At 41.0% G+C, this 13,816-nt stretch overlaps 1 protein-coding gene across 1 annotated transcript in view; it reads left to right on the plus strand.

The window, feature by feature from the left end:
- TMEM62 (transmembrane protein 62) overlaps nt 1-12,591 on the plus strand; it is a gene marked incomplete in the record, with an annotated part of 44,788 nt that extends 32,197 nt beyond the window's left edge. The window contains 5 exon segments of the mRNA XM_034769204.1: nt 2,403-2,516; nt 3,727-3,811; nt 7,073-7,177; nt 8,036-8,154; nt 10,283-12,591. Of these exon segments, the coding sequence (XP_034625095.1) occupies nt 2,403-2,516; nt 3,727-3,811; nt 7,073-7,177; nt 8,036-8,154; nt 10,283-10,609 (750 nt within the window).
- Nucleotides 12,592-13,816: the final 1,225 nt, after the last annotated feature.

Here is a 13,816-nt window from a genome sequence, read left to right on the forward strand (position 1 = left end):
ATCACATTAACATACACCTCTACCCCCATATAACGCGACCCGATATAATACGAGTTCAGATATAACGCAGTAAAGCAGTGCTCTGGGGGGGCGGGGCTGTGCACTCCGGTGGATCAAAGCAAGTTCAATATAACGCAGTTTCACCTATAACACGGTCAGATTTTTTGGCTCCCGAGTTCAGCGTTATATCGAGGTAGAGGTGTATGTTAATGTGATGTTTCTTCAAGCAAATTTTTAGACAGTTAAGAAAGAGGCAGTTCCTTGCCTACTAAGGGCAAGGATCCAAATCTGGAGGGCCTTGGAGATGAAGTTGTAGTAAATTGTTTGTTTGTTTGGAATTGATCTAAAAATTTGTCAAAGGCTAACACCTAACATGTTTTTTATATCACAGAACACCAAATCGTTATTGACATTATGTTGTTTGAATATAACATTGTGAGGAACAGTTCTCCTTTTGGCAGCTGTAGTTTAGTACTGTGCCTTTTAAGAAGCTCTAATAGAAACTGAACAAACTCTTCCATCTTTGTATACGTTTATGCATAGAAATCAATAGTATTGAGAAAGTCAGTTTCTGTCTCACCATGACCATGCATAGCCTAGCCAGACAGCATTTCTGTAGGGGAAAAAACTCTCTTCTTTAAGGGAGTCATACTTCAGATTCTGAAATTTTAATGGGTTTGGATAAGTGTACTCATCTATATATGTAACTTTCTCTCTTTGTAACACAGCAAGATAAGGACAGTAAGGATTTTCTGTGGTCAACTTGCTGTACTGTTAATGTTGGGCATCCTAGCTTGTTCTTAACCTTTTATTTTTTCTTCCTAAAGAAAGCATTAACATTTCAGAACTGATTCTTCTCAAATTAAGCGGGAAAACCACCATTGTTACAGGGGTCATTTCCACTGTACCCCCTTGTGGCACTATAGAGCACTACTCTGTCACAGGACCTCCAACAGTTGGTTGCTATCTCTCATGACGTCCACTGCAATGGTGCTTTAGCCCTTCAACTAAGACAAACACACTTGAGCCTCACCCTTTCCACAATACTTGCATCCAAAAATAAAGAAATGCTACAAACTCAAAACCACCTGATGAGTCGTCAGCAGGACCTCACCCTTCTACGCAGGACTTCTCTTCAGGCATTCTGTCCTTTTGGTCAGTCTCCTTGGGCCTTGTTGTCTCATCAACCAGGAGATTCGCCCAGGCAGCAAGCTGCCTCGGACTCTTGGCTGAAACCAAGCTTCCCTCAGCATGGGACAAGCCAAACTCTATTCTTCCTGGCCAGTTGTGAACTGAGCTGGGCCTTCTCCTTTTAACTCCCAACTCCACAGCTGATATCTGCTGCAAGTGTAGTTGTGTGGGGCCAAGTGGGTCAACAAGCCTTCATTTACCCTCCTCCTTGCCAGTGTGGGACCTGTGCCCCATCACACACATGCAGCAGCACAAAAACGAGATAACATGTAAGTAGGGTTGAGTGGGACTGGCTATCTACCAGTAGTACAGTGTGCGAATATATGCATTTACCACCATTTTAATAGGATGGGGCTGAATAAAAATGAACTTCCAGTCCTCTCCAGTCATACATCACTAACACATCCACTAACTGAATACTCTGAAAAGCTAATATCCCAGTGGAGGAGCAGAGAGGTCAGGTGTTAACTCTGATTATTTAGCTGGAGAAAATGTGAATACTCATTCATTTTTTCTAATTTGTCTAATATTTAATATTCACAAGTTTATGGGACTGTTCAAAGTTTAAATCTTTGTGATCACACTTGTATTATAAAACATACTACATACTCCTGACAATTTGATAAATATCCTATTTATTATGTCCTGGGAGACAGGTTCTCAGTGCTACAAATGTACAAACAAAACTCATGGAATTAGGTTGAATAAATATACTAGCAGTACTGGGAAGAAAATGCATTACCATACTCTGGTTTATAGTTGAGAGTGCAGCAATTACAGTTTAGTTAAAGAAAATATCAAAAATGGAACACAACATGGCTCCCAGACTTGTTTCAGAGGTGAGGGTCTTCAGGGTTGAGTGTGCAAAAAAAACACAACTGATGGCTGAAGGTAGCCCCCTTCCACAAGTTGCTGAGTCTCTAAAGGGTCCCTTTCCAATGCAACAGTTCCTGATTATAAACTCCTGGCCAAACATTTACTTGCAACATAAAACTACATTGTCATAATTCACCTAAAAAGAATATACCTGTGCAATAATATGTATTTAGTACAGCAATCTGCGTGCATACTAATCAGATCTTTCCAAAGAAGTTAGCAATCCTAGCCAGGAGCCTTAACCTGAAATTTTGAATTATTCTGGAAAGTGGTTTGAAAGACACTTGTTTGGCACAATTTACATCTGATTACTTCTCTGTTTTATTCCCAACCAGGATGCCATTGGGAAGAGCAGCACTCAAGGTCATACATTTGCTGTGAATGAAAACCTCTCTCTTAGATTTGGCTTCTTGTCATCTCTCATTCTCCTTACAGACCACTACATCCTGGTGGGTGCTTTCAGCCAAAATAGCTGTCATACGTGCTTTCCTTCTCTAGAGACTTTCGGAGACATTTTTCTACCTCACGTTGAGAATAAATTATTTAATGTTTGAGTTGGTCAGATATTACAGTGATGCGGCCATATAAGAACCTTCACAGAGCTTTTCAGACTTCAGCTCCCACATTGCACCAATCAGAGATGAACATGCACTGCTTAGACATGCAAAAAAACCTCACATTTGCATCCACAGCTGTCCATTTTGCACACATGCATGTTTTGTGCATGAATTAGGTATGTATTTTGTACGAGCAGTTATACAAAAATGAAGCCACCAAGTGCATAAAAGTGAAGGCCAAACTAAATTTAAAGAAGAGTAGTGAAAATAGATTACTACAGAGGTGCACTAACAGGATTATAGGAAGAACTTGTACATCATCTGCTCATGTGGTGCTTGGCTTTAGCAAAGCTAAAGACCAAACATGAAATCCTGGGCCCATTAAAGTGGAAAATCCCATTGATTTCAACAGGTACAGGATTTCACCCTTACAAAGGACCAGAACTGGAATAAACAGGAGGATGGAATCTTATAATTAATGTGTATTAATAGAATTGTATGAAGGAAGCTTTATGTTGCACCTGTGACTTTCTCAAAACTCTGATATTAGTTCTCTAAATTTGTAACTCTGATGTTCACCATAGTCACTTAAAAGAAAACTGTAGTTTTCATCAGCACAGCAATCTGAAAATGTATATGGTGATAAGTGTCTTCCTATGTGAAGTATATTTTAATGTAATTTTGATTTTTGTGTTTATTGATGAAAGCAAGGCATGTGTGTGATACCAATAACTTGGAAACCCAATGAAACTGACTGCAAAATTCCTCTTCCATTTTGCTTTGATACGGAAACTTAATTACTGGTAGTTCTTACAACAGCTATACTAATTTGCAAATTATTATAAATGTATTACCACAGTCAGTGTTGTTTCACTATGAAAGTATTTCTGATAGAAACCAGAACTAACCTGAATTTACTGACTTTTCTCAAGTTCCCCTGTTTCTGAAGTCTCATTGTTACTTTTAAATGTGATGGCACCAGGAATCTCAAAATACCTGTTTTAATTAAACCATTTATTTTTCTTACTTTCACACAGCTGTACTAAGAAGATAGCTACCATTTAAAGTTTTGATTTATTGGAATAATTGTGCTTGTTTTCAGGCTCAAGTACTGTTTGGGCTGACTGTTCTTGCTCAGATCACCTTGCTTCTTATTTTCAGGTACCTTAGAAAGCCAACACTCAAAGGTAAGAGCCAGTGTTTTGTCTGTATTTTTTAAGAGGATTTTGATTTTTTTCCCACCCTCTATTCACTATTTTATCCTGTGCCATCAAGACAGCAAAAAAAAAAAAACCCTAATAATAATTATACTACTGTTCACTGTGCAAGCTTTGCATGTAGCGCCTCTCAGCTTGATTCAGTCCCTTGAAGCTGCCATTTTGTTTCCAAGAGGGCTCGGAGAACCTCTGATATGTCAAATAAAATATGGTCTAGTCAAGGGATTCTCAAACTTCATTGCACCACGACCCCCTTCTGACAATAAAAATTACTACAGGACCCCAGGAGAGGGTACCGAAGCCTGAACCCACTCAAGCCCCAACACCCTTGGGGTGGGAGGAGGAGGAGGAGCAAAGCCGAAGCCAAAAGGCTGCAGCCCCAGGCCGACGGCCTTTAACTTAAGCCCCACCGCCCAGGGCTTGGGCTTCGGTCCCAGGCAGTGGGTCTCAGGCTTTGGCTTTAGCCCCGGACCCTAGCAAGTTCAGCCCTGGCGACCCATTAGGTGACAAATCTGAGGAATTCTCCCAGATTGGGGTGTCAATAGAGGAGGTTTTAGAACAGGGGTGGGCAAATTTTTTGGCCCAAGGGCCACATCTGGCTATAGAAATTGTATGGCAGGCCATGAATGCTCACAAAATTGGGGTTCGGGTTTGGGAGGGGGTGAGGGCTCTGGCTGGGGGGGTGGGGCTCTGGGGTGGGGCCAGAAACGAGGAGTTCAGGGTGCAGGAGGGGGCTCCGGGCTAGGGCAGGGCAGGTAAGGTGTGTGTGTGAGGGGAGGGCTCCGGCTGGAGGTGCAGGCTCTGGGGTGAGGCTGGGGGATTTGGGGTGTAGGAGGGGGCTCCAGGCTGGGACCGAGGGGTTCAGAGGGCAGGAGGGGGATCAGGGTTGGGACAAGGGGTTGGGGCTGGGGGAGGAGTGGCTCAGGGGTGCCGGCTCTGGGCAGCACTTACCTCAAGCGGCTCCTGGAAGCAGCGGCATGTCCCCCCTCTAGCTCCTACGCGGAGGCGCGGCCAGGGGGCTTTGCTTGCTGCCCCGTCCGCAGGTGCCGCCCCCACAGCTCCCATTGGCTGCGGTTCCCGGCCAATGGGAGCTGCAGAGACGGCAATTGGGGCGGGGGCAGCGTGCAGAGCAGAGCCAGCCGACTGCCCCTACGCATAGGAGCTGGAGGGGGGACATGCTGCTGCTTCTGGGAACCGTGTGGTGCGGCCCCCGACCCTGCTGTCTGGCTGGCATATCAGAGTGGGGCAAGCCCCAGATCCACTCCCCAGCGGGAGCTCAAGGATGGGATTAAAATGTCTGGCAGGCCGGATCCAGCCCGCGGACCTTAGTTTGCCCACCTGTTTTAGAACAAAGTGATAAACTAACAGTAATAAGTCCAGGACCAAATGGTATTCACCCAAGTGTTCTGAAGGAACTCGTATGTGAAATTGCGGAACTGTTACCTGGTATATAATCTGTCACTTAAATCAGCCTCTGCACAGATGACTGGAGGATAGCTAATGTAATGCCGATTTTTTTTAAATAGGCTTTAGAGGCGATTCTGGCAATTACAGGCCAGTGAACCTAACTTCAGGACCAGGCAAATTGGTTGAAACTACAGAAAGAACAGAATTATCAGACACACAGATAAACACAATACATTGGAGGAAGAGTCAATATGGCTTTTATAAAGGGAAATCATGCCTCACCAATCTATTAGAATTCTTTGAGGGGGTCAACAAGCATATGAACAAAGGTGATCCAATTGATATAACGTTCTTGGACTTTCAGAAAGCCTTTGACAAGGTCCCTCATCACAGGCTCCTAAGCAAACTAAGCAGTAATGGGATAAGAGGGAAAGTCCTCTCATGGATCAGTAACTGGTTAAAAGATAGGAAACAAAGGGTACAAGTGAATGGTCCATTTTCATAGTGGAGAGTGGTAAATAGCAGGGTCCTGCAAGGATCTGTACTGGGGCATGTGCTGTTCAACATATTCATAAATGACCTGGAAAAGTGTGTTAACAGAGAGATGGCAAAATTTGCAGATGATACAAAATTACTCAAGATAGTTAAGTCCAAAGCAGACTGTGAAAAGTTACAAAGGGATTTCAGAAGATCGGGTGACTACGTAACAAAATGGCAGATGAAATTCAGTGTCGATATGTGAAAAGTAATGCACATTAGAAAAAATAATCCCAACTATACATACAAAATGATGGGATCTAAATTAGCTGTTATCACTCAAGAAAGAGATCTTGGAGTCATCATGGATAGTTCTCTGAAAATACCTGCTTAATGTGCAGGGGCAGTCAAAAAAGCTAACAATGTTAGGAATCTTTAGGAAAAGGATAGATAATAGAACAGAAAATATCATAATGCCACTATATAAATCCATGGTATGCCCACACTTTGGATACTACATGCAGTTTGGGTTGCCCCCCCCCCAAAAAAAAATAAATAAATACTGGAATTGGAAAAGGTACAGAAAAGGGAAACAAAAATGATTTGGGGTATGTAACAGCTTCCATACAAGGAGATTTAAAAGGGTGGGACTGTTCAGCTTGGAAAAGAGGTGACTGAAGGGGGGGATATGATAGAGGTCTGTAAAATCATGGATTGTATGGAGAAAGTGATTAGGGAAGTGTTATTTACACCTTCACATAACACAAAAACTAGGGGTTACCTATTGATATTAATAGGCGGCAGGTTTAAAACGAAGAAAAAGAAGTATTTCTTCACACAATGTATAGTTAACCTGTGGAGCTAATTGCCAGGGTATATTGTGAAGGCCAAAAATATAACTGGATTAAAAAAAGAATTAGATAAATTAATGAAGAATAGGTCCACCAATAGTTATTAGCCAGGATGGGGACAACAACCACGTGCTCTTGGTGTCCCTACACCTCCAACTGCCAGAAGCTGAGACTGGATGACAAGAGATGGATCACTCATAATTGCCTGTTCTGTTCATTCCATCTGAAGCATCTGGCACTGACCACTGTCAGAAGACAGGATACTGGGCTAGCTGGACCATTGGTCCAACCCACTATGATCATTCTTATGTTCTTAGAGAAGCTGCCTGTTTATTTATTTTGGTGCTCAAAACTTACTCAATATTCTGTTAATTTATTTTTCTTATTTTATATATTCTGTTTAAACAATGTGTAGATTTGTTTTAAACAGACACTTTTTATATGTATCCTTTATGCTCTGAATTAATAATTTTTCTCAACTGCTTCCTTCATTCAGGACCCCCAGGATTAGTAATGCTGACCTCCTTTTCGCTTCACGTCTTGAGCAAAACAAACACCTTCTATTACTCTGTTCTGATACTGAGTTTGTATACAGCTCTGGGTATGTAGCTTAGAATACTAGAGGATGTAAATTGTAATTTTTAAAATGTGCAGAGGTGTTCAGAGGTTTCTCAATAAAAATTTTAGATTATATATAAAATAAAAAAGTTAGGTGGGTTACAAAGTTGTGTTGTGATTTTAAAAATTCTTGTACAATATATTCCAAACTTAGAATGTCATGACTTTGCCGTCTAAAATTATTCTGTGAACATTTAAAACAAATTCACTTTGTTTAACTCAGGGCTCACTTATTCTTTTAAATAATAAATGGCTTGGCAAAGTGTGAGCATATGGCATATCTATTTCACAGTATAGCTTACGAAGGCACCTCAACTTTGACCTCGAAACACCCTGCTTACTTAGTCTGGTCTTTCCCTAAGAACATGGTACCAAATTATATGGTGACTTTTGTAACACAAATAAACATCCACTAAAACTGAGTGTGCCAAGCTCACTTTCATTTGTAACCGAAGCCAGATTTAAATCAAGATGTGAAAGACTAGTGCATAAACACACTGTAACCCTGGTGAAAGATCTGTGTTTCAGAAGGATAGTTTCTATGGATACACCATTTCTACCTGCAGCAAAATTTTCTCTGTGATATCAGAATTGTTAGAGATTCGTTTTATATAAAAATATTTTCATTGTAGGGTGTCAGGTGGCATCAGTTGATGATGCACTATGCTTTGTTAGTTTCACCCAGGAATGTTTATCAGGCTCAATACATGGTGTTTATTCTAAAGTGATTCACTAGACAAACAAGTAGTTTTCCTAATACTAGCTTATGCTTTGGGCTGGTGGAGTAAGTCATCTCTTATTGTATTTACTATTGCTATTGAATTTATTTCCTCCCCTACAGGACCTTGGTTTATTGGCGAGGTGATAGATGGCCAGATGGGCATCTGTTTTTCCTTTGGGGTAATTGTTGGTGGACATTTCCTGCAAGGCAGCTTGACATTCGTGGTTGGAATTTTACAGGTGAGAATTTAGATATGAACATTGGCAAGCTGCTTTAAACTGTGAGATTTGTTCAAGATCTTTGAATTTTAGAAATAGTGGAGGAGGAGGGTTGTGGCAAATGGGAGAAGTGACATTATGGTGGTCAAGACTCTGATCTTTCAAACTGAGACCAAGGTTTAAGTGGAATTTGGTAAGTTAAATGGAGCACATTTAGTAGTTCCTGTTCTTTGTCTGTATAGCCAATTCAACATAGGTGTTTTATAGGGCATATCTTTATTGACAGTGTGATATCTGTCAGGAAATCTGTTGTCCTGGAGTCAAAGAGTTAAAAATGTGAGCTAACCCTGGAGCTTTCTACCTGACAAATGTGGAGGCCATTTGAGATACTGCAGGAGAGGTGGCATTATAACCTGGATGTCAGATTAAGGATAGATAGAAGGCTTTTTAACACAGACCATAGAACTTCCCCAAAATAATTCCTAGAGCATATCTTTTAGGAAAACATCCTTAATGTGTTGGTGCTGTTATTTCCTCTATTTTGCCAGCAAGGTTCATTGTTTCCTAGTTGGTTTGTTTAGCTAATTATATCAGTGCTGCTCCTCCTTTCCTGATTATTAGAAAAAAAAATTTCTATGCTTCAGGTGTGAGGTAGGATTTCTTTCATTAGAGTTAAGTATTTTCCTTCCTCCCTTCCCCTTTACAGTATCAGAGTCCTAGAAACTGTCACACCAGATCCCCAATTTTGCCCACCTGCCCTTGCCCTCAAGTATTTGCCGAAGGGGGACTCTTAAAACTCCAGCATCTCTTTTTTCAATGTGTGTCAGTGCTGAAACTCATGCATGACACAGAATACAGCTAGCCATTAGAATTTCTAGAAGGGCATTTGAAAGCTCACCTTTCCCTCCTCTGACAACATAACTTCTTAGGGACTAAAAACACTATAGAAAAGATCTGCTTGGCAGCATAGTATGCAAATGAATGGGTTTCCCTCTACAAAACTCAACAGAACATCTACCCAAGTGTTTTTCCAGAAACTCAACTTTATTTGCTTTCTTTTTAATTTTTAAATTCTATTTTTTTTTTCAGTCTTTGGCCATTGGTTAATTTACAATCCTTTTTTCTTCCCTTCAGCTTCCTCTTCCTTGCCCTCTTTCATCCACAGAAGAAAACAGAATCCTTCAACAGGCTTCTGGTTCCATTTGGAAGACCAGTGGACCTGTTGCTCTGTTTCAAAGTGTAGTTGGACAACAGGAATCATAGACAACAGATTAAAATTTTCAGATGAAATGTGCATGGGGGTATGCACACTTCTGGGTTCTAGGGAGAGTGGATGTGACGCAGAATGCAGTTTTAACTGGTATCTAGTAGAGTAGCTGCCACTGCCTTAGTGTTAGTTAGCTGTATTATAGAGGTGATATTTCAACACACGTAACACATCCAAATCATTCATGCCAGATAAAGTGGAGGAAGGAACAAGGTTTAGAACTGGCAAGAAAAAACTCCAAATGTTAAAAGGGGGGAACATTCATTGAGGAGTTCTATCAATTTTTGTCCACTCCCTTGTGAAGTTTTGACTTATTGATGCTCCTTTGTTTTCCTTCTTAAATATCATCAGTAAATCTTGGCTTCCTGTTAGCAATCATTAATTCACGCTACCTCTTCTCTGCCTTAGGGAGGGAGCAGAAAGGAAAAGCAATGCTGCATCTCTCTCTCAACCTTTTCTTTCTTTTCCTTCCCTCTGTTTAATTTTCCTTTGACTCTTCTGTACACCAGTTGGAAGCAAAGGATTTTCCACTTCCTCTTGCTGCAATGCATCACACCCGAGCCTTTCTCCAGCCAAGGAGGACTGAGTGGTTAAGATTTTTTTGCAAACCCTTCAAATTGGTCAGTAGGTTTCACTGTTAAATAGAGAAACTCATACTTTCACCAGTCTGAGTTTAATGCCTTCCCAATATTCCCTGTCACGAACAGTCTCTGTGGAAGAATCTAACTCCAGGAATTATACCCTCTGGAACACTATTGCTGGCTACTAGACCAGTCCATGGGATAGTTATTGTGCCCTCCTGTATCTTCCCACGGTCTGACTTGCTCAGTATAACATTCCTGACACATTTAAATTCTCATTTCTCTCTGCTTGTCTTTCCAGGTGGTATTTTTTAACTTGCCTTTGATGGCTTACCTGTGCTGGTGCCTGTTGCTACGATGCCAGGGGCATAGCTTCTGCTCTCATGTCCGTCATGTCAGGCACTTCCTGGCTGTGACAATCCACCTAACCATGCTGCTCCTGCTGGCCTGGCAAATCTATTCCTGTTACTTCCTGCAACGGACCTATGGAACTCTGGCTTTCTTCCTCTCCCCAATGAAGACCTGGTTGGTGGTGCTGACTCTAGTTCTGATCCATAAATCCTGGACACTGAGCTCTTCTGAGCTGAGAACTTACATAGTGGAAATGAAAAACTGTCAGAGCTCTTGATGCCTGATGAAGGTATTCAAAGTTCTTTTGAGTTAAGCTGTGAACTGCAGGTTTGTATGGCGGCATTTCAGTATAGCCCAAGCAATTAAATGGTAAAATCTGAAGCTGTCCCTGAATTGCTTCAGAACTTTGTGGTAATGGGGTTTTCTGTGGTACAGAATGGACCTGTGTGTTTGACAGATGGAATTATTTCCTGATTACTGAATGAAAACAATGTTTTAATTGATTAAATTCCTAATTTTATAACATTGGAAAAAATTCAGGAGTGGATCTTTATAATGCGTTATTGGAACTGTGCTGCTATTTATTTATTTCAGTGTTTACACATGGGCATACAAAACCACTCAGTGTGATTGGATGTCATTAAAGACAGTATTGACCATAACAAAGGTCTGCAATCGTGGCCTTCACACTAGGTGTCACTATGGTTTGTGCTAAAAACACTTATTGATGTATATAATGCTGTAATGTATATCAGCAACTCAAAATCTAATTGTAATGTGTGTGTCTAAGTCCTGCTCTATTCTTCTTCAGACAGTGCTAAAGAGAGGCAGTGTGCTCTGTCTTTGCCTTTTCTCTCCCAACAGTGACCCAACACCTGTCTAATGAAAGAGCAGTGTTGATTGGTGTTAAAGGTAGGCTCTGTGATGGTCAGAGTGGGGAATCACAGCAGGGAACAACGGAGGTAGGATTCTTCAGGGATGAAAGATCTAAGTGGAGCAGTGTGGGTCAATGACTAGGCACAGGAGTGGGAGTCAGGAAACTGGTTATGTGACCTGCTGTGTGATCCAGGGTAAGTTGTTGAACTTTACTGTTCAGTTTCTCCAGCTGGTGGATATAATACACTTTGAGATTTATGGATAAAAACCATGAAGTGTTTCATATTTATAGACTATCCCTTTCTTCCTCCATCCCTCCCGGAATCAGAAAGAATAGTGTAGGTACAGGATTAGACTTGGGAAGTCCCTAATGCTAATCTCAGCTCTGACTCTTTGGATATGTGTCTACACTTCCACCTGGAGATGTCATTCCCAGCTCAAGGAGCCATTCTAGTGCTCTCTCTTATTGAGCTAGCGCACTTAAAAATAGAACGTAGCTGCAGTAGTGTGAGCAGTGGCAGGGGCTACCCTCTCTGATTTTAAGCATGCGAGCTCTCATTGAGCTAGCACGGTGTGTCTCCACAAGCTTAGAATGATATCCCCAGCTCGAAGTGTAGACAGACCCTTTGTTTATGTCTTTGGACAGCCACTGTGCTTCTTCATGTCACTTTTCCCTATCTTTAAAGTAGAGAGAATACTTACATGGGGCTGTTGTGAGATGCAAAATTTAAGTAACTTGAATATGCTAACTAGTAAGAGCACAGATCTCATCTACACAGGTGGTGTGAGGTTTTTTGCTTGTGTTCTCTAAAGAATCTCCTAATTCAAACCAAAAAAAAAAGGAGTAAATGAAGTAGAATGTATAGAAAAATAATTAATAGAATTTGGGGAAAAACACTTTTTTTAAAAAAACACGGAATGGTTATTTCTAAAACTTGACACTTTTCTGTCACTTAATGTTTTTCTCAATGATTGGCACTACCGAGGGGAGGGAGAAGGTAATATAAAGAAATCTGAAGAATCAGTTGTACATGTGGAACGTGGTGTTTTGCACACAGTTTACAGCATACTTTCCACAGTTTACCACAGCATACTTTCCACAGTTTACCACAGCTCACCAGTGCTGCTATGTAAATCAGCCACCAAAATTAAGAAAGTTTACAGGTGCAGAAACAAAACCTACCTACCATGAGGAATAATGAAAATCTAATGATCTTTTTACTCATTGTGCAAAGCCGCACAACTAATACTTTTATTATCAGATTAGGGAGAACAGGAAGTGGTGGTATGACATTTCTGCTCTATATCCTGTGGCAAGACCCTGCTCTGAGTTGACCTTGCTTTTATTTTCATTACAACTCAATAAAACCTTTATGGATTCAATATTCCAGTGTCTGGTTCACTTTTCAGCTCCTGAGGGTTGGTTGGTTGGAAGTGCCACTCCAGCAGGGGTGCTGCTGAGTGATAAAGAATTATGTACTCCGAGGTGAATTCCATAGCTCTGATATCCCAAGTTCAAGACATCCAGATAAGAATCAGATGCTGAGAAAAGCAGCTGACAGGGTGAATTAAATACCTACATGAGTAGCGATATAAGGAATTTTGAGGGAAAGTGGCATGAGCTCTACTGGGTCCACCACTATCCTGATACCATAGTGATGAGCACATTCTAAAAACCTGGACCATGACTCAGAATAGGAAACACCTCTGGCACCTGCCCCTGAATAGATATGATGTGGGTCTTTTTTTTGTTTGTTTGTTTGTTTTAAATTGCCTGACCGAAAAAGTAAAACTTGATACTGTCAGGAAATCTGGATTATGGCTATTCTCCTACCCCCGCCACCTTGTCCATTGCTATCTTACTAGAAATGTATTTACTCCCCTTGCAAGAGTTCATACAGTGGTTCAATTTAAAATGCTCAGTTTGAAAAAAGGTTCCTTAAAAGTCCATTTTTTGAGGCTGAAAGTTCTTGGAAGCGTTGACTGAATATGAGTTAGCTGTAAGAAAGTTGACAACTAAATTAGAAGCCAACTGGAAGTACAAATTAAGGAGAATGTAACTGATAGTGTACTGAATCTTAAAGATGCAAAATATGCCTGAGGATATAAAAATCAGAATACAATGAATTTTGCCTTAAATCTAAAGCTGGAGAATTGGTTTACTAAAACAAAATCACAATAATTTACCATGGAGATTGAAGAGTATCACATACTGCACTGAACTTATTGGCCTATCAGCTATTTGAGGCAGGGACCATATTTTTCTGATGTGTTTATACAGTGCCTAGCTGTGATCCATGGCCAGGATCCATGACTGGAGCCCCCTCTGTGCCACAACAATACAAATAATAAGAAATGTGATATTCCATAGCAAAACAATAAATGATGTGCATATTAATGTTAATGAAATTCCTCTGTCAGAGAACATCACCAACTCCGTAGGTGGACCTGTGCCCACTGGCATCCATACAAAGGCTACTGTGTGTTATACAAGTCAGCCAGCCTACAAAGAAGAGCATCTTAGCTAGAAAAAGGAGCAAATCAACCACAGTGGACTGTAGTGAGATGTCCCAATGTTAACAGGCCCCTCCTCCTCCCAAGTTGCCCA

The sequence above is a fragment of the Trachemys scripta genome, chromosome 4 (assembly GCF_013100865.1).
Source record: "Trachemys scripta elegans isolate TJP31775 chromosome 4, CAS_Tse_1.0, whole genome shotgun sequence".
Taxonomy (NCBI): Eukaryota; Metazoa; Chordata; order Testudines; family Emydidae; genus Trachemys; species Trachemys scripta.